Source organism: Gadus chalcogrammus, chromosome 20 (assembly GCF_026213295.1).
Source record: "Gadus chalcogrammus isolate NIFS_2021 chromosome 20, NIFS_Gcha_1.0, whole genome shotgun sequence".
Lineage (NCBI taxonomy): Eukaryota > Metazoa > Chordata > Actinopteri > Gadiformes > Gadidae > Gadus > Gadus chalcogrammus.
The window spans coordinates 2,045,301-2,070,881 of NC_079431.1; the positions used below are offsets into that span (position 1 = coordinate 2,045,301).

The 25,581-nt window shown below is 50.4% G+C and overlaps 4 protein-coding genes across 6 annotated transcripts in view; 1 reads left to right on the top strand and 3 right to left on the bottom strand.

Annotated features, from left to right (window-relative positions):
* Nucleotides 1-1,508: 1,508 nt before the first annotated feature.
* The window catches only part of LOC130373701 (calsequestrin-2-like), a 37,433-nt gene continuing 13,360 nt past the window's right edge, over nt 1,509-25,581 (bottom strand). Inside the window, exons 5-6 of the mRNA XM_056580321.1 lie at nt 2,312-2,319; nt 1,509-1,547 (exon numbers count right to left, since the gene is read on the bottom strand). Coding sequence (XP_056436296.1) covers nt 1,509-1,547; nt 2,312-2,319 — 47 coding nt within the window. The remainder of the gene's footprint in view (nt 1,548-2,311; nt 2,320-25,581) is intronic.
* LOC130373331 (atypical chemokine receptor 3-like) lies at nt 4,775-10,515 on the bottom strand. The gene is made up of 2 exons (XM_056579746.1): nt 10,222-10,515; nt 4,775-7,665 (listed from the first exon to the last, which is right to left on the bottom strand). The coding sequence occupies exon 2, from the start codon at nt 7,618-7,620 to the stop codon at nt 6,409-6,411; it is 1,212 nt and encodes a 403-aa protein (XP_056435721.1). The 5' UTR covers nt 7,621-7,665; nt 10,222-10,515; the 3' UTR covers nt 4,775-6,408.
* LOC130373334 (ribosyldihydronicotinamide dehydrogenase [quinone]-like) lies at nt 19,361-21,066 on the bottom strand. The gene is made up of 6 exons (XM_056579752.1): nt 20,955-21,066; nt 20,554-20,721; nt 20,176-20,306; nt 19,957-20,070; nt 19,776-19,877; nt 19,361-19,697 (listed from the first exon to the last, which is right to left on the bottom strand). The coding sequence occupies exons 1-6, from the start codon at nt 20,956-20,958 to the stop codon at nt 19,398-19,400; spliced, it is 819 nt and encodes a 272-aa protein (XP_056435727.1). The 5' UTR covers nt 20,959-21,066; the 3' UTR covers nt 19,361-19,397.
* LOC130373333 (ribosyldihydronicotinamide dehydrogenase [quinone]-like) lies at nt 23,597-25,301 on the top strand. 3 transcript variants are annotated; one of them, XM_056579748.1, is made up of 6 exons: nt 23,597-23,702; nt 24,082-24,249; nt 24,336-24,466; nt 24,604-24,717; nt 24,797-24,898; nt 24,975-25,301. In XM_056579748.1, the coding sequence occupies exons 1-6, from the start codon at nt 23,699-23,701 to the stop codon at nt 25,272-25,274; spliced, it is 819 nt and encodes a 272-aa protein (XP_056435723.1). In that variant the 5' UTR covers nt 23,597-23,698; the 3' UTR covers nt 25,275-25,301. The 3 variants fall into 3 exon arrangements, with proteins under 3 accessions (XP_056435723.1, XP_056435725.1, XP_056435726.1); XM_056579750.1 differs by having other exon boundaries at nt 24,797-24,892; nt 24,969-25,301; XM_056579751.1 differs by having other exon boundaries at nt 23,649-23,702; nt 24,085-24,249.

The window sequence follows — 25,581 nt, forward strand, 5'->3', positions numbered from 1 at the left end:
GCTGCCCAGGCTAGTGTGGGCTTGCACCGCGAGACAGGAGCCGGAGAGGGGAGGGGAGGGGAGGGGGAAGGACCGGTGGACTCTGGGACTGGGAGCGGAGGATCTGTTGGGGTGGAAGTCGGGCTGCTCTAACTCGGAGGCCTTCTGGAGATCTCTGGGGGGCTGGGGGTGTGTGGGGGTTAGGGGGGGGGGGGGGGGGTCCATCTCTCATCTTAGAGACAGGACACCGTGAAGGGTTGGGTGACATGTTGACACTCCTTGTCACCTCGGGGTGTTTATCTTTGTGTGTGTGTGTGGTGTGTGTGTGGGGGGGGGGGGGGAGAGAGAGAGAGAGAGAGAGGGAGAGAGAGAGAGAGAGAGAGAGAGAGAGAGAGAGAGAGAGAGAGAAGGGTTGAAGTTAAGTATAAGATTTGTGTTTTTCTCAGGAGAGTAAACATTGACTTGTCTTAGAAAAGTAACACTATGAATGAGGCAAATCGAAACCAGGACATTGTGAAATATGTTCATAACTGGGAAGTTTATGATTAACTGAAGCCTCGTTCCTTCATACATCAAGTCCTTAGACTCAGTTATTGGTAGTTTTGTGTTGGTGCTGTGTTGTTAAGTCTTGTGTTACGAATGGCATCAGAAACAGGACTGTTGTGTGAACGTTTGGATACGCAGTGCTGTTTGCGTGTCTGTCTTTCTGTGCATGCATGCATACGTGTGTGTGGACATGTGTGTGTGCGTGTGTTTTACTAAGACATACTAAGTTTTACCCAAGACATAAGCTTCATTTACAGGGTGAGACTCATGTTGACCATCTTTAGTACAGTCAAACAAAGCTTGCCTGCTCTGGTTCTGAGAGACCAGGCTATGGTGAAACAGCAGAACCTCAGACAGGAGGAACCCTGAGAGGAGATTATATCAGCTCAGAACACCCTCCACAGAACCAGACTGGCAGAACCTCAGCTCACAACACCCTATGCAGAACCAGACTGAGAGAACCTCAGCTGAGGACATCTTCTACAGAACCAGAAGGAGAGAACCTCAGCTCAGGACATCTCCTACAGAACCAGAAGGAGAGAACCTCAGCTCAGAAGAAAGGGAGTGAGAGAGAGAGAGAGAGAGGGAGAGAGAGAGAGAGAGAGAGAGAGAGAGAGAGAGAGAGAGAGAGCGAGAGAGAGAGAGAGAGGGAGAGAGAGAGAGAGAGAAAGAGAGAGAGAGAGAGAGAGAGAGAGAGAGAGAGAGAGAGAGAGAGAGAGAGAGACTGTGGATGGGCGGCTTTACTGTTCCTCTGTAAACCTGAGCAGCTGGTTTCGCTTCTCAGACACGTTTCCAACGCTTCACCGCCAGCGGTGTCGTGAATGGCACCCGGTGAGCTATGAGCTACGAGCTACGAGCTTCGAGCTAGGTGTTACAGGGCTAGGTGTTACGGGGCTAGGTGTTAGCCCGGGGGGGTGGCTGGTTGTCGGAAGCATGAGGTGCCGTCTAAACACGGCGGCGGGCCCCTCAGAGCCACCCGTAAATCACTCCGTCAGGGCCCTCCCCAGCCACGCGGGGCCCGCCTGAACACACAAACACACACGAGCGCGGATTACTTCTGTGTTTCACGAGGCCCATCGGGGGGGGGCGGGGGCTCGGAGGGGACACGGGTTGACTCTTCAAAGAGGCGGGATTGCGTCAGGGTCGTTGATCTGCAGGAACCGAAGGCTTTGAGGCCGTGCACGGGAGAATCAAGAGGAGGCTGCTTTTAAGTTTAGCACGACTGAATCCGACTCACGGTGATATCATTGTTATCGTAGTGTGACTATAATCTCCTGATGGGGTTGCTGATCGAGTCATTGGGATTAATGCTGTGTTGTCATGCTCAATCTGTTGCCGATCTGAACTTCATAGAAATAATAACAATTATGTAATATTAATTATATAATTAATACTAATATTATTATAATAATAATCGGACCAACTCGGCGTGTGCTGTACCAATGCTCCCAGTGTGTCTTGTTGTGAGGATGACGGACACATCGGATAAACCTTAAACCTTGGATCTACTTAATGCATTCCCATTAGACCTATAATCCCACTTACCGACGTCTTTGTACTCTCGTCTCTGTGACACACGGTATCAAACATGTATGACCTTTTATTGAAGCTAGAATTAAGTTGATACAGGGCTTATCCAAGCATAGCACCAAGAATGCTAAACCTTCCTCAAACATTGACACATGGACTGAAACTCGTAGTGTATTTTAATCGGTTTAGCTGATGTATTATGTATGACTTTCATCAGGCCTCGTGGTCGAAGGTTAATCAAGGGAGTTGAAAGTGCCTCGAAATGCAGGTTAGGGTGTACATGTCCCCCTTCTCATCTCCCACTCGCTTTCAAGTCAACATCTGTCCAACATCTGCCTGGGAGAGTGGTTCTATATCTTAGAGAGAGAGGGAGAGATAGAGGGAGAGAGAGCTAGAGAGTGAGAGAGAGAGAGAGAGAGAGAGAGAGAGAGAGAGAGAGAGAGAGAGAGAGAGAGAGAGAGAGAGAGGCAGAGAAAGAGAGACAGAGAGCGAGAGAGAGGAAGGGAGAGGAGAGACACAGAGAGAGAGAGAGAGGGAGGGAGAGAGAGAGAGAGAGAGAGAGAGAGAGAGAGAGAGAGAGAGAGAGAGAGAGAGAGAGAGAGAGAGAGAGAGAGAGAGAGTTTTTACTGTAAAACTCAAGCTAGAGGAGTAGCAGCTGCCTGGTCCCCATTTCTCCCTCATTTATAATTAATTTCTCCCTCATTAATAATTCATTTTTCCCTCATTAATAATGATTTTTTTTCTCAAAACGTTGCATGGAACTCTTCCAACATCCACTCAAGCGAGTAACACTTGATTGGCTGAACTTTTGTTAGAACTCTGTAAGTGTTGGGATTGGGCCAGATCAACTCCTGGTTCCAGCTCTCTGTGTGTGTGTTGGCGCCTGTGGAGGAAGCATCAGTCATTGGCTGTCCAACACCGCGGCTCTTCCTCTGCTGCCCTTCATCGCACAGAAAGGCTCCGGCTCCACCAGGGAGGGTCTGGTGCATTATCTGTGCGTATTAAATCAAAGTGAGTGAGGCGTTCCAGCATGGGGCATCCATCTTGAACGCCAGCCTTGGGAAACCCCAGGATGCCTAAAGAAAATAAGACGTTATTAGATCCCCCAACGCCTCCGTCTGCTGCACCATGCAGTGTTCTCTCGACTGCTTCTGCACCCTGCAGATAAACAGTGATCTTTATAATTAAGATTAAGTATACATAATTAGTAACATGACATGTATGGTGATATTGAATACTAGTGTGGAGGTATGAACATATGTATGTAAGAAGGAACATAAATGTACAGTATCTGTTGATAAAAATGATATATTACTGGGCAGTGCAGTGCAAATGTAACCCTGTTAAATGGACAGTTTTACTTAGATCCTGTTTAACAATAGCCTGTGTCTTAGTGGAGCTAATGATCGGTTCAGTACTGTACCGGGTCTGTTGTGAGCTGAGTTAATGAGAACCAAACGGCTTCAGGAATGAATGAACAAGCGTTGCTGACATTCTCCAGAACCTCCCTAGACCCCCACACACACACACACACACACACACACGCACATATATTTCATCCCCACCAAGAGAGTCGTTGCTGAGACGCAGTGAAGCAGTCTGCCTCACCTGCCCCAGGATTCAGCAGCAGTATCCCATGGGAAAGATGTGCTTAAGGCTTAAATGATCACCAGAGTTACTGTAAGTCTGGGCATTTCGGGCTCTGTCGTAACAGCAGGCGTGTGTGGAAGCTCCCGCTTTGAGGAGAAGCCTGTAGTTCTATTGAGCAGGCATCGCCAATCCTTTAGTTTGGGAATTAGGTTTGATTCAATTTGGACGTCACGCAAGCACTGTCGCACGTTGACTGGAAAGTGAGCGTATTGGTACTTCACGGCTCTGTCTCATTTCCAACCAACAGTGTTTTGTGTGATGGGAATGTCAGTTAGTGCAACAGATGTGTGTGTGTGTGTACGTGTGTGTGTGTGTGTGTGTGTGTGTGTGTGTGTGTGTGTGTGTGTGTGTGTGTGTGTGTGTGTGTGTGTGTGTGTGTGTGTGTGTGTGTGTGTGTGTGTGTGCGCGTGTGTGTGTGTGTGTGTGTGTGTACATGCATGCGGGTGTGCGTGCATGTGTGTGCATGTATGTGTGTTTATATAGCGTATGTGTGTATGATTGTATAGCGTTTATGTATGTGTGTGTGTGCGTGTGTATGTGTGTGTGTGTGTGTGTGTGTATGTGTGTGCGTTTGTATAGCATCTATAGCATGTGTGTTTGCGTTTGCATGTGTGTGCGTGTGTATGTGTGTGTGTATGTGTGTGTGTTTGTACAGCGTCTATAATATGTGCGTGTGCGTGTGCATGTGTAACCGAAGCTCTAATCGATTGCGACGCTGAGTGAACCCCCATGTGTGCGTCTCCTACGCTCTGCTGCGGCCGTGACCCGGCAGGGCGCTGTGGCCTGGACCCAGGCTCCAGGACACCTCAAGGCCACGGCCGGGACGCGGGCAGCACCAGCACCCGGCAGCACCTCCACCACGCCGGGCCCCGCTGAGTCCTAACAGATGCGTTGGGGCCCCCGGGGCCCCAGAGCAACGCTCTGCTTTGTGTTAGACTTTCTCCGTGCTGGAGACACACGCGTTCAGATCTCCTCCGGCTGCCGGGATGCCCAGGAGATGAGGGAACCGCGCGGGATCGGGTTTGACAAGGACCGAAGAAATCAGCATGGCACAATTATGTATTTTTGTATTTAATATACAAAAGAGAAAAACACATGTTTAACATTTATACACCCGCCGAATGCCCCTGGATAACACACACGGTTCAGTCTTTTTCTAATCTTCGTGCGGGATCTCTGCAGTATGGAAAAATACATGTGTGACGAATTAAGTAAGGACAATCTGTTTCAGGTCAATATATTAAACAAAAGAAACATGCCTTTTACAGAAGACATCAAATGACCAGTATGTCACAATATTTATAACTAGTCAAACATTACACACACACACACACGCACATGCACGCAAAAAAAAGACACGCACACTCACACACACACACACACACACACACACACACACGCACACAAACACACACACACACACACACACACACACACACACACACACGCACGCACGCAAAAAGAGACACACACTCACACACACACACACACACACACACACTTAAACATACACAGCCTTACAAACACACGAACACACTAAAAACATACACACAATCAACCATACACACACATACACAGAATGATACACACACACAACCATACACACATACATACAACCAAACAAACGCACACACACAGTGAGTTTCTGTTCCTGATTGTGGCGTTTAAACGGTCGGTTTGCATCACAGCTGCTCCCACTGTGTAGCAGCAGAAAGGCTGCAGGCTAGTTGTTGCTCATGAAGGCTAAGATGAATGCACCTCAGCAAAGCATCAGGATTCAAACCCGCTGAACATATGTCTCTCTCTGAGGAGCCGGGCTGATAGTGAGCCAGCGTTTCCATCTATACTGCGGAACGTTTCAGATCAGTCGTCTGAGCGAGACGAGGAGGAGACAACGGAGCCTTCAAATGAACTAGCATTGTTAATTAGTAGCGCTAGCACGGAAATTATACCAACCGAAAAACTGCTAACAGCACGAGTTGGTAAATGCAGATGTTTTCTGCTTTTGTTTGTCTTTAACTATGACAACACTTGCATATTGTCTGAGGAAAATTGGCATTCAAATGGAAATAGCCTTTTTAATGAGGTTGGTGGAGTATAGAATAGGCCGACAACCAATCAGACGCTCAGAAGTGACGCAGCATGACAGTACAAAATGGAGTCCATTGGTCGCTACACGGTTTAAAGCTATTAAACACAGGAAGAAACTAAATATAAATATGTTTTGATACAAAACGCTAACCATATCAGGGTTAGCGATGGTACGATGTACAGAGGTGTTTACCTATATACTAGAGCGAGAAACCTGGTCCAGACTTTCCCTGCTGTAAAAAATTACATTTATACAAAATCACTCTGATACTACATAACAAAATATATATATATATATGGTCAGTGATTGGTCACCTCTGCTATAGAGTTATTATATTCAACAAACTAAAGTTCAGCCATTACAATCCAACTACATTATTGCAGACAGTATCTCCCAGTTCAATACGTCTAAGTGCTTTTCCTTTACCAGTCCGTAAGAAAATCAAACCAGGTGCAGAACGGCCCTCTTCTCAACCCACAAAGGCCAACAGCATCGTTCAGCACTGGAGAGGAACCAACGTCTTCATCAGTGAGGTCTAACGTCGGCCCTTCTTCCCACTGCTCCTATCCTCGCGCAGCGCAGTCTTTCCGTCCCGACGCGACGGTCGTTCCTCAGACCTGCGGCGAGCTGTCGACCGCCACGGCCGAGTACTCCGCCTCGGAGACGTGGGAGGTGTCGATGAGGCGCGCCAGCCCCGTGCGGGTGGAGTACTTGAAGATGAAGGCCTTCATGAGGTCGTAGCGGTAGTTCCGGTTGATGAAGTTGTACAGGATGGGGTTGAAGCAGCAGTGGAACAGCGACAGGCACTGGGTGAGGTGCAGGGCCACGTAGAGCACGTTCTCCAGGCCGCAGGTCAGCGGAACCACGCCCAGCTGGGAGAGGGCGTCGGTCAGCAGCACGGCGTGGTACGGCCCCCAGCAGCCCAGGAACACCACGATGTAGGCCAGGATCACACGGCGGCTCACGCAGCACTCCTGCTCCCCGGCTGACCCCGGAGAGGAGCAGGAGGACGAGGAGCAGCAGGAGGTGGAGGACGTGATGACGGAGGAGGGGGAGGTGACGGAGGAGCGGGACAGAGCCCGCGCCAGCAGGGCGTAGAACACGGCGATGACGGGGAAGGGGAGCGCGAAGCCCAGCAGGATGAAGCTGAGCTGCACCCCCACCATCCACTCCTGAGGGCTGTGGTCGGGGTACACCGGCCGGCACAGCGTGGCCTCGCCGTGGGCCGAGCGCACCGCCCGCAGGAAGTAGGTGTCGGGCAGCGAGGCGAGCAGCGCCAGCAGCCACACGCCCACGCACACCCCGCGGCGAATCAGCTTCCGGCGTCGCGCGGCGGCCGGGCCGTCGGCCGCCGCGCCCCGCCCGACCACGCCGAGGTAGCGGTCCACGCTCATGCAGGCCAGGAAGAAGATGCTGCTGAACAGGTTGACGGAGAAGAGCAGGTGCGTGAGCTTGCACGCCGCCTCGCCGAACGGCCAGTGGCCGCTCTGCGCCAGCGAGCTCACCCACACGGGCAGCGTGACGCACACGCACAGGTCGGCCGCCGCCAGCTGCGTGACGTACACGTGCGTCTCGTGGCGCGGCGCGGCGCCGGCGTCCCGTTGGGCGCGCACGTTGACCCACAGCACCAGGGCGTTGGCGGCCAGGCCCACCACGAAGATGAAGGTGTAGAGGACGCACATGGAGGAGAGCAGCGCCCTCCGGCTGAAGGCCGTGGCGCACAGCACGACGTCCACGCTGGAGATGTTCCCCAGGGGGTCCGAGGAGTTCCGCTCCCCCAAGTACTCCCACAGGTCCTCCATCTCGCTGGTGCTCAGGCTCATGGGTCCGGCAGGGGGGGGGGAAGGCTCCTGGGAGTGAGTCAGCTCCTGGAGACAGGGGACCACAGGGGAGAGGGGGGGGGGGGGGGGGGGGGGGGGGCATGTGTGTTAGCGTGTGTGTTCTGGTAGCACGCTCCCTGTTTTTTTAGGGGGGTTCTCAAGAGGAAAACGTGTCGGTGTTAAGCTTGGGATGGGATGTAGCAAAAAGCACGGTTGTAACAAGAATATTATGGGATGCAGGAAGGAATTGTATCGGCTTTGAATAATAAAAGTCAAGGCCTCTTGTGGTTTCCCCATCGAATGCATAACAGACTAAATGTGGTCGAAATACAACTTTCATAAGTTCTCAGATGTTCTCAGATGTTGTGTGTGTGTGTATGAGGATGTGTGTATGCACGTGTTTCTGTGTGCGGTTGGCTGTGTGAGTGTGTGTGCATGTGTCTGCGTGCGTACGTGCGTCTGTATGTGTGTGTGTGTGTGTGTGAGTGTGTGTGATGTGCGCCAGGAGCCGGGCGTTCCATATTGTTTTCTGTCTGATCTCCAGCGAGCAGCAGCAGAGCTGTTTACAGCAGGCCGAGAGCAGACGGCAGATTAGGACGGGGGAAAGAGATCCACAAACCCAAACAGAAGGTCTGGAGGGTTCAGGCCGTCCTTAGATACGGCACCGGGAGAGATAGGGAACCCCATCCCACTTTACCGAACTCTTCCCCCCCTCTTTTCCGAGATTATTTGAAAGGGCAGAACCACAGTTTCCCAGGCGCGCCGTCGGCCTCAACGTAAGCAGAGGGTGAGGAAACCGCCGTCCCACCCGGAGGATGAAAGGAAAGCCGGCTTATAGCCTCACACACACACGTCGTATGACGACATCTGAAACTAATAACACACTTTACACCCGCACACACACACGCACACATGAACGCATACGCACACACACACACACACACACCAACACACACACACACACACACACAGAGGCAGCCACAGTCACACATGCAGCCACAGAAACACACACACACACACACACACACACACACACACACACACACACAGATGCGGCCACAGACACACATACACACACACGCACACACACACATACACAGATGCGGCCACAGACACACAAACACACACACTGAACCACTTGTGTCTATACATCACTGGAGCTTCCAACGCCGCGTGTGCCCGTCTGTTCTCCCGCTGTCTGCTCTGACGTCTCCATCAGCCCCTTCCACCCCGCCGGCCGCGGCACGGCAGGGGGTCGCAGGTCAAAGGTCAAAGGCCGTCAGCCGGGTCGTCCCCGGTACATGAGCTGATTAACCCCCAGCCCGGCTGTGTGACCTTTGTGTACACACCCGGAGATGGATGTGTGCGTGGGAGGATTTAGTGTCCGCACATGTGGTCTGAAACCGTGTGTTTGAGCTAGCTAAAGGGTCGCACACTCTGGGGTCCCCTCAGCTAGCTATAGGGTCACACTGGGGTCCATTAGCTAGCTACGTGGTCCCCTATATCAGCTACAGGGTCACACTCGGGTCCACACAACCTGCCAGGATCCTTTGAAATGTGGACTCTGAGAACTGCTGCACTGCTGAGGGAATAGGGAATAGTGTAACAGGAGTGATGGGTGGATAAAAACATTCTGCATTAGATATGTGTCACCTTCCCTGAGGATATTATTTCAGTCTGACTTATTTTTCAATTGGAACTAATTCTCTTAGAGTTACAATTATGGGGGGGGGGGGGGGGGGGGGGCTGTATTAAAAAAAAAAACTCCCCAACCACCCAAGAGTTTTTTTTTTACTAGCCTATAATCCATTGTTATTCGTTGCAGTCGTTTTCATTGGGCAGGCTCGGTTAATCCGTAAATCTGGTCTCTGTCCGAGTCCTGAGCATTATATGGTAAACACCCCCACAACGTCGAGACGACGAACCGATCCAGATCAGATAAGAGTCTGTCGAGGCCCTGTCGCGTCTCCCTTCTTGTTTTTAGCGCCATACTTCAATTAGGCTGCAGTGTTTGTATAGCTCTACGATGTAATTAAGAAAAAATAAAGTTGAACTTTAAGATTTTATCGTTGATTTAAGGAGTGTCTTTATAGGTCTACGATAGCGATGTAATTATAAAAAAAATTAAAGTGAATCTTTAAGATTTGATTGTTGGATTTTTTAACCAAAATGTTTTAAATGTTAAAAGCTGTCCAACTTCATCCATTGCATGTTGCCACACTAACAAAACTCATTCTATACAATATAATAGGCCTACTATAAATACAGTAGGCCTACAATCCATACACAGACCGAAGTGTTTTATATCAGGTTTGTTCTTTCAGTACAAATGTACCATGTGTGTCTATTGGCTGATAAACGTGCTATACGCCTATTCCTTGTTTTTACACTCGTTTATTCTAACTCCGAGGATATCTCGGAGTTAGACAGGCGGGATCAAAGTTCTCTAAAACTATATTAAAGTGAACACTAATGTTCTGTGCCCAGAACCCGTATCAGTAATGAGTTGTTATTCTGAAGTAACTCGGAAATAACTTCTGAAGCACTACAATCCCACACAGGCGCTTAGAATGTGAATCCGTGCGGTTCTTTGAATCATCTTACTTGTTTAAAGCGTCGCGGTCCTCGTCGTTCAAACGTCTCCTCCTGGGAAGAGAAGAGAAGCAGCTTCTGGTCGGACTTCACTGGTTCCACTGGCGAACACTTTTCCTCGGCGCGTTCTGTGTTCGCTCTGTGCGTGCGCGTATTTGTGTGTATGAGTGAGTCTGTGGTGTGAGCGTGCGCCTCGCGTCCTGAAACTCAATGTGTGTGCGTGTGTGTGTGTGTGTGTGTGTGTGTGTGTGTGTGTGTGTGTGTGTGTGTGTGTGTGTGTGTGTGTGTGTGTGTGTGTGTGTGTGTGTGTGTGTGTGTGTGTGTGTATTTGATTAGCCTACTTTCAGTGCACTTGCCGCAACTTTCCACAAAGAGACGCCCATAGAGTCGCCCCCCGCCCGAAACAGACATACACACACGCTCACACACATTCACGCACACACACGTACATGCACACAGGCACTGCCTCTCTCTCTCTCTCTCTCTCTCTCTCTCTCTCTCTCTCTCTCTCTCTCTCTCTCTCTCTCTCTCTCTCTCTCTCTCTCTCTCTCTCTCTCTCTCTCTCTCTCGTCTCTCCCTGCTCTGTGAGCCAGACAGAGCGGCTATCCGGGGAGCTCTGGGCCGGCTCCACCCAGGGTGAAGCTCCATCAGGGTCTCCACCCATGTTAAAGCAGCGGTTGGATCCTTCAGAGACGTGCTTAAGAAAAACGCTGACGGATACAGAGAGTCTAGAGATGATGTGTTACCCGCCCACTAACGGAGACATACCAACGGACATTAACCAACTTATATATGAACCAATTGAAATATATTAACCAACTTCAATGTATTAACCAGCTGACATAGGTTAGGCAATTTGCATGAATTAACTAGCTGAAATTAATTAATTAACCATCTTACATTTATTAACCAACCTACATTTATCAACAAGTTGAAATAAATAAAGTTATATAAGTCCATAAACGAATTAACATAAATAAACGAACTGTAAAAAAATAAGGTCATTTACATCACGCCTTGCATGTATGAATGTGTGAATGAATGTATGAATGAATGTGTGAGTGAATGTGTGAATGAATGTGTGAATCAGAGCCACTCATTGCACAGCGCTTTGCGTGGCCACAGGTTAGAGAAGCGCGCTATAACTGCCGTTTTCCATTCATCCAAGAAGTGCAGAAGGCCTCATGATCAACTTTCTTGCGACCACTATATGACTGGATTAAAGTACGTGACGCATGTGTGATGTGTGATGCGTGTACGACTCAGACCTCATTCAGGACGGAGGCAGCAGAGTTGATTTCAAAGCACCTTTAGGAAACAGAAAGGAGCCGGCATCACGGGCGCGAGGCCATTGTCCTCCTATCAGCATCAGGGGGGGGGGGGGGGGGGCTCTGTATTCAGGGGGTCTTGACAGCAGGGGAACACGGCTGTGTGTGTATGTGGGGCGGGGGGGGAGTGTTTGTGTGTGTGTGTGTTGGTGTGTGTTGGTGTGTGTGTGTGTGTGTGTGTGTGTGTGTGTGTGTGTGTGTGTGTGTGTGTGTGTGTGTGTGTGTGTGTGTGTGTGTGTGTGTGTGTATGTGGGTGGGGGGGAGGGTGTGTGTGTGTGTGTGTGTGTGTGTGTGTGTGTGTGTGTGTGTGTGTGTGTGTGTGTGTGTGTGTGTGTGGGGAGGGACTGTGCTTGGAGTGAGTGTGTGTGTGTCTTTCATTGTGTCTTTGCGTGTGTGTGTATGTGTGTGTGTTTCTGTGTGTGTGCCATCCTCTGTGTGTGCATGCGTGCTGGTGCGTGTGTATGTGTGTTCGGGGAGTGTGCGTGTTTGTGTGTCCGTGTGAGTGTGTGCTTCCTTGTGCGTGTGTGTCAGTGTGTATGTGTGTGTGTGTGTGTGTGTGTGTGTGTGTGTGTGTGTGTGTGTGTGTGTGTGTGTGTGTGTGTGTGTGTGTATGTGTGTGTGTGTGTGTGTGTTCGTTTGTGTGTGTGTCCTGTGCGGCCAATAACAACATGGCATTGTTGCGGATGGATTTAATAAAAAAGATATGAGAGAAAGCAAACGGAGACACCAACGTAGACGGACCAAATAACACGGTCTAGATATAGATCTAGACCTAAAGGTGTGTCTGGTGACGGTGCTTCAGTAATGTTAATACACTCTTGTTTTACACAACACCTGACAAATCAAGACTCCTTCTACTTACACTAAATTGATATGATGGCATCTGCAATCACACACACACACATGTAAAACGCACAAATAAACACACACAAACACACACACACACACATACACAGATGGAAAACGCACACATAAACACACACACACACACACACGTGAACACGCACACATAAACACACACACACACACACACACACACACACACACACACACACACACACACACACACATACACACACACACACACACGTGCACACAGACACACCCACACACACACATTCACCAACACACCCACACACACACATTCACCAACACACCTACACACAGACACACACACACACACAGACACGCACACACACATACACATACAACCATACACCCACACACACGCATGCATACACGTACAAATGCGTACAGACATTTTATCAAGGTCATCACATACGCACACAATCACTCACACACACACACACACACACACACACACACACACACACACACACACACACACACACACACACACACACATGTTTTTCACATCGGAGGAGCATAAAGATGAGATGGGAGGTGAACAGGGAGGGGTACAGTAGGGGTGCGGTGGCTGTACGTTGGGAGTGGGGGGGGGGGGGGGGGGGGTTGGGCCTGATTAGGCTGCAGGTACCAGATGAGAATAGCATTGCGGGGCGGATCAGGATTTATGAGGCCTTACGTAACGAACTCTCTTTGTTTTGTGGCTCGTGTCACAGAAGGGCTCCGAGAGCACAGGGTTTATGGAGGAGCGAACCCCTCACTGAGGGGAGTCACACACACGTACACGGTCAAGCACACACACACACACACACACACACACACACACACACACACACACACACACACACACACACACACACACACACACACACACGTACACGGTCAAGCACACACACACACACACACACACACACACACACACACACACACACACACACACACACACACGTACACAGTCAAGCACACACACACACACACACACACACACACACACACACACACACACACACACACAGTCAAGCACACACACACACACACACACACACACACACACAGTACACGGTCAAGCACACACACACACACACACACACACACACACACACACACACACACACACACACACACACACACACACACACACACACACACACAGTCAAGCACACACACACACTCACACACACACACACACACACACACACACGTACACGGTCAAGCACACACACACACACACACACACACACACACACACACACACACACACACACACACACACACACACACACACGTACACGGTCAAGCACACACACACACACACACACACACACACACACACACGTACACGGTCAAGCACACACACACACACACACACACACACACACACACACACACACACACACACACCCACACACACGCAGTCAAGCTCACACACACACACAGTCATGCACACACACAGTAATTCTCACACACAGACACACGCAGTCACGCACGCACACATGCACACACAGTCACGCACACATACGCAGTCACACGCACACACAGACACGCACAGTCACGCACACACACAGACACGCACATACGCGCTCTAGCACACACACACACTCACACACACACACACACACACACACACACACACACACACACACACACACACACACACACACACACACACACACACACACACACACACACACACACACACACACAAATCTTCCTTTCTGCCTCGCTTGTTTGAACACATGCCCCCATTCATGTCTTTTTTTTACTGAAACAGAGAAAAAAATGGCTTGTCTGAATGAAAAATCACCCCGCTTGTAATAACAGTAAAGAGTGGGGCACAGGGGGAGGTTGGTGTGTGTGTGTGAGTATGTGTCTAAGTGTGTCTGTCTTTGAGTGTGTGAGTGTGAGTGTATGAATGTATGAGTGTGTACGTGTGTGTGTGTGTATATGTGTGTGTTGGTGTGTTGGTGTGTGTGTGTGTGTGTGTGTGTGTGTGCGCGTGTGCGCGCGTGTGTGTGTGTGTGTGTGTGAGTGTTGAAGGCAGAAGAGCATAGCCATGGCAGCCTGTGGAAGCGGTAGCATGAAGCTCACGGTAAGAGACGTCAAACCCACGCACTCGGCGTCCATTACTCCCTCACTCAGCCAGACATATTGTGGACGTGACGGCGGACGTTTTGCAAACCAGGTGAACTCCGAGTCCTCCCGTGCGCGGCGTCCGTGCAGGTGTGCGTGTGCGTATGCCGTGTGTCTCCCGGTCACGTACGCCTGCCGGAGCCCAGGCATTCCAGCCAATGACAGAGCGATCCCTCCACGCCCCGGCGCACGGACACAGGGCGCACGGGAAACCCAAGAGGCGTCCCGCGTCAGGTGTGAGCGACAGGTGAGCCTAACGAAGACGCATCGCTCGCAGGTGTTGAACGGCCCCGTGGTGTCGGCCAGCAGCTCACAGCCCGGAACCGGCCGGCGCTGTGAGCTGTTGATGTATCGGCCCGGGCGCTTTCTCTTCTGTCACTCATCCTCTCCCTCCCTCCCTCCCTCCCTCCCTCGCTCCCTCCCTCCCTCCCTCATTCTCCTTCTCCTTCTCCCCCCTGCCTCTCTCCCCCCTCCCTGCCTCTCTCCCCCCATCCCTCTCGTTCTCCCGCTCTCCCACCCTCTCGTTCTTCCTCCCTCCCTCTCTCCCTTTCTCCCTCTCCTCTCCCTAGCGCCCCCTTGTCTCTCTCCCTCCCTCTCTCTCTCCCTCCCTCCCTCTCTCCCCCCTCCCTCCCTCCCTCTCTCCCCCCCTCCCTGTGTCTGTCTTCCTGTGTCTTTCTTACTTATTGAATATGACATTGTATTGACTTTGAGAGCAGTCTCTTCCAAATCCATCACAAATTGTAAAAGCAGACATTGTGTATTGTGAAGGCTGGAACACACACATCCAAGCACACACCCAAACACACACACACCCAAACACACACACACACACACACACACACACACAAAAATGGACAGACAAACAAACACACACACAAACACACGCTGTAAATAAGCAAAAGAGCAAAGTAATAAATAACAGAGGATCTCGGTCTCCCTGGGGTCCTTTAGACACTCGGTATGAATAAGTGAACGCATCCTGACAGTCGCTTCTGACACAGATCTCCCAGGTTGTCCACTTCAGTTCAGTTCTACCAAACGCTCCCGGCTCTGATCCCGGTAATCCTACCCCGGCCTTCCTGACGTCCCTGACGTCTGCTGTGAAGAATGCTGTCTTTCTCTGCGCCCTTCAGAGACACAAGCTCATGGATAAGCTGGGTGTTCTCTCCTCCGTTGTGCTGTCAAACTGCAGATGAGAAACTGTTCATTGCCAGCACTGGAATGCTCTGCTTTTCTTGGGGGGGGGGGGGGGGGGATAGCCTGCAGTTACAATAACGACAACGCTGTCACCGTGGGTGTTGTGTTACTTAAAGTTCAGACGTCAAACATTCCAGCACACTCCTGTCAAACATCAATCCCCAACACCACCGATAGAGTCGATAACGCAGATGAACAATCAGCAGGAGAAGGAACTGTAAGCTACCTTGTGTGGTCGCAGAAGAAGAACAACAGCTGAGCATCCTGCTCCTAAACCTGACCTGCCGGTGGATCTGGTGCACAGTGGATCAGGAAGCCATGAGACGGAGGACTCCGCTCTGTTCTGCTTTGGGTTTCTTTACCTCATAGCCCGGGGGTTCTCCCGATGCCACACCAGGATTTGATCCCAGACCAGCATCTGGACTGCGATGGGGTGGAGCTGGAGCTACTGGTCTGGGAACACACAGCGGGACTGGGATGGAGTGGACCTGGATCTGCTGGTCGGGGACAACTGAAAGGACTGGGATGGATTGGACCTGAGGCTGCTGTCGTGGGACCACAACAGCACTACGGTTCCCAGTCACATCTGTAATGTCTGCTTTTCCTTATCCTCCTCAGCCCGGAGAAGGATAAGAACTCACTTACGGCTCATTACTCAAACAGGGGAAGAAAGAACCCAGGAGCCACTTGGAGGGTTCTGCGTGTTCTCTGAGGTCTTACCAGGAGATAGCTCACAGGCAGAGGGAGAGGTTGAGTAAGCTGGGAGATAGTGTTTGAGGGGGAGGGCAGGAGCCATCAAAGGAGCAATGGATCATAAAAGAGCAGAGAAGAACAAGAACAAGGAAAAGAGGCATCAGTTCTCTGGTGCCCCTGCTTCTTGAGTTCCTCTGCGGGGCTTAGGTGGGGACGGGGGGAAGGTCTGCTTCTCATTACAGCCGGGATCTTGTTTTGAGAGTGTAATGGCTGACTGCAGTCTTAACCTCATCACTCTGGGGCCGCTGTGAAGCCTCCCCCCCCCCCCCCCCCCCCCTCCACCCCCAGAGCTCTGCTGTCAGACTCCACCTCAGCTCCTCAATATGAAACATCTTCTGCTGTCTGGGGTCCCCGGTCCCCAGGGCCTGGGCGGAGGTTCCCGGGTCTGGCCTTCATCCACTGATGGAAGCGGTAGGGCCCTCGGAGCCACCGCCTCTCCCGGCCACCCGGAGCAGGGAGCAGGCCCTGTTGCCCAAAGCCGGGCCTGCTCCATGAAGCCGGGCCTGCTCCATGAAGCCGGGCCTGCTCAATGAAGCCGGGACTTCTTCATGAAGCCGGGCCTTCTTCATGAAGAAGGCCCGGCTTGTCCAGAGCAAGCCAGGCTCCCAGGCCCGTCTTCATGGCGTGTCTTCCCGGGCCTGCTTCATGAAGCAGAGTCTTCTCCGTGCAGTTGTCCCCTGAAGCTCGGCCATGAAGCATGACGCAAGCCCTTGAAGCCCGGCCTTGGAGCCGGGGTTAAATGGAGCAGACCTCGGCTTTACTCTGCATCACCGGCAGCCCGGCCCGTCAGGGCTGATCCTGTCTGTTGGTGAGGTGCGGCGCAGGAGGGGTAGGAGCGGTGAGAGGGATGTGTGTGTGGAGCCGCATCCCTTCGGTCCGTACCACTGAGCAGGAAGAGACAGCCCGGAGGAACCGGATGAAAGACCTGTCCGACTCCAGGGAGGGAGGGAGGAAGCAGCGGCTGTTTGTTGTCACACTCGATGCTTGTTTGCGATTATGTCGTCCCGACCGCGCTCCAGAAAGCTGTATAGGATGCCATCTTCCTCCACAGCTGTTGGTATTGTTCGTTTTAACACAGATTTATACAAACTGCAAACCTCAAAGGTGCCGGCAAGAGTGATTCCAAAACAGCAAAATAAAAAAGTAAAAATGCAAACTTGGCACGTGCACACACTCACACTCACACAAACACACACTCACACACACACACTCACACACACACACACACACACACACACACACACACACACACACACAGCAGCAGGGTTCTCACATTCGAGGTGACACACCTTATCCCTTCTTGCTTTTCAACAACACATGGATGTAAATCTCTCCATGCACACACGCACACACACACAATTGTGTGAGATGATGGTGTCCCTCCGTCTCCCATCATGCATCAGGGCAGCACAGCTGTCAGACTCTCTGCCGTCTACCACGTCATTATCTCAATCGCCACCTGAACAGCTCTCCAAAAACCTTTTTGTGTGTTTATGTGAGTCTATAACGTGCCAACATTGACATTTCTTATCCAAGGCTCGTAGGTCATTTGTCATGCGTGTGTTTCAATAAAGAGGTTTGGGAAAAGGTTGCGGGGCTCAAAGGTCAGACAGAATGTAGAGGAGATAGTGGAGGGTGCTTCTGGACACTGCGGATGCACTGGTGGAAGCACTCATCACTTATCAGGCCTTCAATCTTCTCTCAGGGTAGAAAACGATTAACCTGCCCTAGAGTGGGTTAAGGATGTCTGGGAAATTGAGCTAACATAGTATTGTGCATAGACATAAACACACCATCATTTGAGTGAGACAATCTGCTTTTCTATGTTGAGGTACAATTGATTTGATATTATGGCCCTTGACATGAAAGTCCAAAGCAAGTTTAATAATCTACACACACCTTGCACCCTTTCTCCTCCATCCAGTCCTCTCCTGTTTCTCCATCTGTCTCAGATTGGCCGACCGGTCGCTAACCCTGTCACATCTGGCACCAACACGTGGTCCCCTTCACTAGTCTGTCACCACACCGGTCAGAGGAAAGGAAAACTACCTCACAGCCGACCTCCTTTATATGCTTCATTACACTTTGTAATTGTTATTCCCAACAGAAAATGTTATGTTAATCAAGTCATTATTTCTTCAACATTTGGGCTGAGAACTGGCATCCAGTCGGCCGACTTTGAGTCAACCTGCACCTCACGTTTATTTTTGACCGCGGGACAAAGGGGGCATTTCGAGGGTATGCTTGTTTTGTTGCTGAAACTGAAGCAATAACAGTCTTTCCGCAGACTGGTGTGCCCATGCCTGGGAAGAGAGTGCCCACTTCCTCCCATTGACCCTGCGGAGAATGGCCTTTCCACCAGATAGTGTGGGAGAACTGACATGGACAATGGGGGATTGGGATTCAGGATGGGCCAAAGATCAGAGACTCCAATCTCCCTACACAAATATTATGCAGCCCCAAAGTCAGCAATGAAAATAAGTTACCAATTCAGTCCGATGAGAATAAACAACGATTCCGGTACTAAAGCTGGGCTCCAGCTAGCTGTAGAGGTGGTTGCATTGAAATCAAAGTGGTGTCAGTTGATTCAGCGTTTTGTGAACAGACTGAAGTTTAAAGATATCAAAGCTGCCATTTTGGAATAGGTAGGTCACAACCTCGAGGCACCACTTCCCCCACTGCTCCTCTCCATGTGAAATAACACCAATACAGCATCTCTTTGAAACTCTGGAGGCCTTTTGAGTAGTCTAGCAGGGTGACCCAAGCAAGAGGCTAGAGGTCAACAGCATGGCTTTATAGGAATACTAACAGCTGCAGATGTAACCCCCGCCCCAAGCCGTTTTACAGGTTAAATCAGAACACTCTTAAAACAGGAATATGTGAAAGTAGTATTATAGTATTTTATTAGACGGTTTAGACACCAGCTCTGATCTGGCTGTTGGGGGGCAGCCTCTTCCCTTGGTGGGTTCCCACCGTCAGCCCGAACTCCTGGCCCTCGTGTTTCTCCTGGACCTCGGGCTTCAGTTGGAAGCCCTTGGCCCCGTCGAAGGAGTCGGACGGGGTGAAGGAGAGCGGGGCCTCCAGCAGCAGACCCTGCAGGCGGGTACGCCAGCCCCCCAGCATGGTGTCCCGAGCCTCAGCCTTCACATGAGACGGAGCCCAGAAGATCTGGGGAGCCAGGACCTGGAACCCGCAGTAGTGCAGGATTCCATTCTGCAGGTGGAAACCGGGACGTTGATGCAGACAGCTTTTATTGATACATTAGAGTAAGAGTCATTGTTGATGCAGTACCTGTAGTGGCCACAGGGTGACATTCATGTCCCCGTTGATGCCATTGGCACTGAACATGGACTCATTGGAGCCGGTGGTGAAGGACAGCATGGCCTTCTTGTCCTAAACAGCAGAGGAGAGCAGTGAGTTCATCCAAGCCTTGCCAATCCATCGCATGACAAATCTGGACTGCAGCCCTCACCTTGAAGATGCCCTGGCTGTATCTCTTCTCCTGCGTGAAGGCATAGCCTGACGTCAGCACCCGGTCGATCCAGCCCTTCATGATGCCAGGGACTGAGAACCAGTACATGGGGAACTGGGAACAGAAGCAGATGTTACCCAGAAGATAAAGCCAAAACATCTGACATGAGGGCTGAGATGAACTGCCACAAAACTCCTAATATTGTGACAACACACACACCTGGAAGATGACAAGGTCTGCCTGGGTGAGTTTGCGCTGCTCCTCCACGATGTCTTCAGACAGCTTGCCCTCCTCCCACGCAAGTTTGGTCTCCTCAGCGTAGCGGAAGTGATCCTGGTTCTTCACCTCTCCTGGAGAGACCCAGCAGAGGAACGTCATGAGCTCGACCCCAGAGGTGCACCCCCGGTACCCAAGGTCATGTTTAGCTTTACATTTAGCAGACGCTTATATTAAAAGCGACTTACAATAAGTACAGTTTTAAGTAAAAGAAAGGCTGGGACGTACAAGACACACAAGAGCGTTAGAGGGGGGGGGGGGGGGGGGGAGGCTAGGCATAGGTGGACCCTGAACAAGTGGGGCTTGAAGGTCCTTCCTCACCAACGATGTCTTCAGCAGTGGCTGTGGCCTTGAACTTGAGGGCGTACAGGTCGGACACGTCCACCGTGCAGCCCTGAGCGCCCAGGACCTCGACAGCAGCGTCTTTAGCTGCAGCGTTGAACGACCCGGCGCTCTGATGGGCGTAAACAACCAGCACCTTCTTCGCTGCTAAAAGACAGTCCACCACGTACAGAGTATCGGGGATTAAAGCATCCAGAGCAGTAGCATGACCCAGAATATAAACTACACAAGGTACCTAGCTGTAACCTTCTGACCCATGAACCAAGAAGCTATATATAAACCCAGAGCACCGATCAGGTCACAGAAAAGAAAAATGTGCATCACTGACACAACAGTAACAACATTGACAGGAACAAACAGCAGTTTCCATAAGGTCTCACCCATTTTTCAACACGTTGTCTACTACAGATGCTGAGCTGAGCTGATGGCTGACGGCTGAGTAGCTGCTGCAGATGGAAGACCCAGGATGCTGAAGAACACACGGCCCAGGTCTTATAAAGACATCACAGCTGCACCTCAACCAATCAGTGCAATCAAGCCAATCAGTTTGTTGGCAGTTCTCCTCTGACTCCTCCCCTATTATCGACACTAATTCATGAGCGCGAGCTCACAAAGTTGTTCCAAGATGTTTGAGCGACAAGACCTTCTGAAGAGTATGCGCAAAGCTTGATTAACGGGTAACATAAGAAACATTAAATCCTAAATAAACACACATGTCACAATCCAGCCAAACATAGAAGTAAACGTATTCCACAGACACACAGTAGTTGCATAGTCTTCTAAACTTCTTATCTTCTGTTTCATCCACTTATCTTCTGTTTCATCCCTTTTATTATAACTCTTAATAGATTTTCTTTATAATAATTCCTCAATAGCACCATTCTGCGATTCTAAACTATCTTTCTTGGATACATTAGCTTTAGCTTAGCTGTCATGAAGAAGCAGGTAAGGGTTCAGGCATTTGGAACACACTACGTCTGGAGGCTCCTGCCCCGTCACACATAAAGAAACAGTCACGGAAATAATGTCCTGGGACTAATGTAACAGCAGAATTGATAACTGAACTGTTGAAATCTTGATTGTAGACATAGTTTCCAGCTTGCACACTCACATTAGTTTATACGTGTGTATGTAGCCTACTGTATGTTTGTGTGTGCATGCGTGCGTATGTGTGTGTGTGTGTGCATGCGTCTGTGAGTAACAAATGTGTGAAAGCCCTAACCCAGGAAGCGTTGTGCGCTTTAAGTCAGCGCTGCTGGTGTTTCTGGTCCCGTTCCACTTCAACGTGCTCCCCTCTGTAAGACAAGCGGCGGCGGTCATGCAGCTCTTATAGATGTGGTGTAGAGAGAGGCTCTGACCAAAGGCAGCGGGCATCAAAGGACCAATAGAGCTGGCACACATCTGGGAGCGAAAGTAACTCCTAAGTCTCTCTGACGGGAGGGGGCAAGAGTGTGTCGTGTGTGTGTGTGTGTGTGTGTGTGTGTGTGTGTGTGTGTGTGTGTGTGTGTGTGTGTGTGTGTGTGTGTGTGTGTGTGTGTGTGTGTGTGTGTGTGTATGGTTGTGTGTGTGCATGTGTCTCTGTGTGTGGTTGGCTGTGTGTGTGTGTGTGCGTGTGCATCTGTGTGTCTTTGTGCGTGTGTATGGTATGGTGTGTGTGCTTGAGTGTGTGTGTGTGTGTGTGTGTGTGTGTGTGTGTGTGTGTGTGTGTGTGTGTGTGTGTGTGTGTGTGTGTGTGTGTGTGTGTGTGTGTGGGGGTGTGTGTGGGGGTGTGGGGGTGGGGGTGTGTGTGGGGGTGTGTGTGGGTGGGTGGTTGTGTGCGGGTGGTGTATTGGGCACAAACGCATGAAAGCTCCAGCGAGCGAGAGACGTTGCCTTTGCCCAAACGTATGGCTCAGTTGTGACAACCTCTTCCACAGACGCTCCCTGTCTGCTATCCGCTCCGAGTCGGAGCGTTCCCAAGTCGCCTGGGTTCCGAGGAGCTCCTGACAGACGCCTAGATTTACAGTCTGCAGGCTTCTTCTTGTGCCGACTGCGGCGCCGACAGAGACCCGGGCTGGCGCTGTGGGCTCCCCCACCTTGCTTTCAGACACAGACTCTGATGCTGCGTCTCTTTGTGGATTCTCTCTGCTTTCGAGCGGGTAGAGGGACGTGTTTTTAGAAGTTGGTATCCAGTTGGTAAAGCTTTAAGTTCTGCTGTTTTCGATTTGCTTAAGTTCCAAGGACTGGTCGTATCAACTACCCCAAAATAACTACATGAATGGCCACAAACTGCTAAAAACGTTGCCTACTCCTGGCTCTTGATGGAACAACATCGCTGTAGCTCAGACAGGCCCTTTTGAAGCCATGTGTTAGAGAGATGTGCATATTTTCTGGGCAGTAGAGCCACAAGGAAAACCAACAGACCAGGCTCTACTGGACTCGAGAGCTGACATTTAATACGTGTGATTAACGGGCTCTTTGCTGCACACACCGGTGTCCATGTGGGTAAAGTCATCTTCAGTAGAAAGGTTACCGTTAGCCCGTCACAGCAAGGGGCACATGGCCGAGCATAGTTAGGGCTGGGTCGATGTATGCCTGTCTCCATGGTAACGATGTTGTCAGGGTGACGCTTGACCGCTTTTGAAGTAGGAGCCATTAATGTTCTGCACACAATTTTTCATCTGAGAACAAACTCCACTGAAGGTTATTTATTGTACAATATGGCGCTGCTTGTGCTTAAAGTTCACCTTCACCATTGAACCGGTTTATGCATTGCGGAAGCTACAGAGTCGAAAGGTTGGCTGGTCCGAAGGTACTGCTTGACATAAAAGCATGTTCATTTATCACAGAGGCAGTAGAGTGTTGCCAACAATTGCACCAGCTATACAGTGTATAGAGATATATATATATATATATATATATATATATATATATATATATATATATATATATATATAGATATATATATATATATATAAAGCCAGGAAGCCTAATCATTGAAGGCACAAATCAGGCTCATTGATTGGCCAGCCTGATTGCTGGTTGATGACAGCTGAGTGAGATAGTTTCTAAGACATAAAATGGCGGCTTGGAGGTTCTGTTGTCCTCTATCCACACAGGTCTTCACCACAACGTTTACAGGAAAATGGGTCAGTAGGCTACTGCTAGGTAGCGTGTCTCTGTAGTTTGTCTTTGGGTCATGCTAGGATCTGTGGGTTCTTTAATCGTGGATAATTTGTATGAATGATATTCTGGCACTTAATGTAAACACTTAATGTAAGTTTTACGTCCTGGCACTTAGAAATAGTATGTAGAATTGTGTCACATCTTATCCTAGCTATCGATGTTGCATACGGGGAATGTGTTTACTGAGTGATTTGTTAGTGCTTAGTACTTGGTTCTACAACCGTCCTTACTGTACTGACAGCGTTATGTTTCTCTTTTGTCTGACAAATGTACTTATGGTAAGTCTCTTTGGACAAAAGCATCTGCTAAATGTGTGATCAACCATTTAATTCTGTCTTTTAGCAGCAAAGAAGGTGCTGGTTGTTTACGCCCATCAGAGCGCCGGGTCGTTCAACTCTGCAGCTAAAGACGCTGCTGTGGAGGTCCTGGGCGCTCAGGGCTGCACGGTGGACGTGTCTGACCTGTACGCCCTCAAGTTCAAGGCCACGGCCACTGCTGAAGACATCGTTGGTGAGAGACTAAAACATGATTGCATGGTGAAAGAGCAGAATGTTTTGTCGGTGAGCCGAATCGTCTTGACTCTCTCGGCCCTCCAGGAGAGGTGAAGAACCAGGATCACTTCCGCTACGCTGAGGAGACCAAACTTGCGTGGGAGGAGGGCAAGCTGTCTGAAGACATCATGGAGGAGCAGCGGAAACTCACCCAGGCTGACCTCGTCATCTTCCAGGTGCCTCTTTTCAGACCTTCTTGTGACTACAGTTTCCGGCAAGCTTTTGCCTTCTGGGCAAAATATTGTCCATATATCAGCCTCTATGTCAGAAGTAGTGGGTTTATCTTCTGTGTAACGGCTGGTATTGTTCCCAGTTTCCCATGTACTGGTTCTCAGTCCCTGGCATCATGAAGGGCTGGATCGACCGGGTGCTGACGTCAGGCTATGCCTTCACGCAGGAGAAGAGATACAGCCAGGGCATCTTCAAGGTGAGGGCTGCAGTCCAGATTTGTCATGAGATGGATTGGCAAGGCTTGGGTGAACTCACTGCCCTCCTCTGCTGTTTAGGACAAGAAGGCCATGCTGTCCTTCACCACCGGCTCCAATGAGTCCATGTTCAGTGCCAATGGCATCAACGGGGACATGAATGTCACCCTGTGGCCACTACAGGTACTGCATCAACAATGATTTACTCTAATGTATAAATAAAAGCTGTCTGCATCAACGTCCTGGTTTCCACCTGCAGAATGGAATCCTGCACTACTGCGGGTTCCAGGTCCTGGCTCCCCAGATCTTCTGGGCTCCGTCTCATGTGAAGGCTGAGGCTCGGGGCACCATGCTGGGGGGCTGGCGTACCCGCCTGCAGGGTCTGCTGCTGGAGGCCCCGCTCTCCTTCACCCCGTCCGACTCCTTCGACGGGGCCAAGGGCTTCCAGCTGAAGCCCGAGGTCCAGGAGAAACACGAGGGCCAGGAGTTCGGGCTGACGGTGGGAACCCACCAGGGGAAGAAGCTGCCCCCCAACAGCCAGATCAGAGCTGGTGTCTAAACCTTCTAATAAAACTCTAAACTCAAACCTGTTTCCTTTGTGTGTCCCAGCAGTCTGTAAAGGGAGTTGTGAGGGTCGCTGCGTTTGACCCTCATGCCGTTGCCGTGTTTGTAGCCTCAGCCAAGCCGCTAGCTGTGGTGTGGATACTGCTCATGTTATCTGTTATTTTAATGCATAAATATTCAGTGCTTAGAATTCAATGGCTTTTTATTTTCAAAATCCGATGGCACAGATTTACTTCCATACACTTCTCCTTCGTCATGCATAACTGATCATACCTCTCTCGTTGGTTACACAAATCTTACCA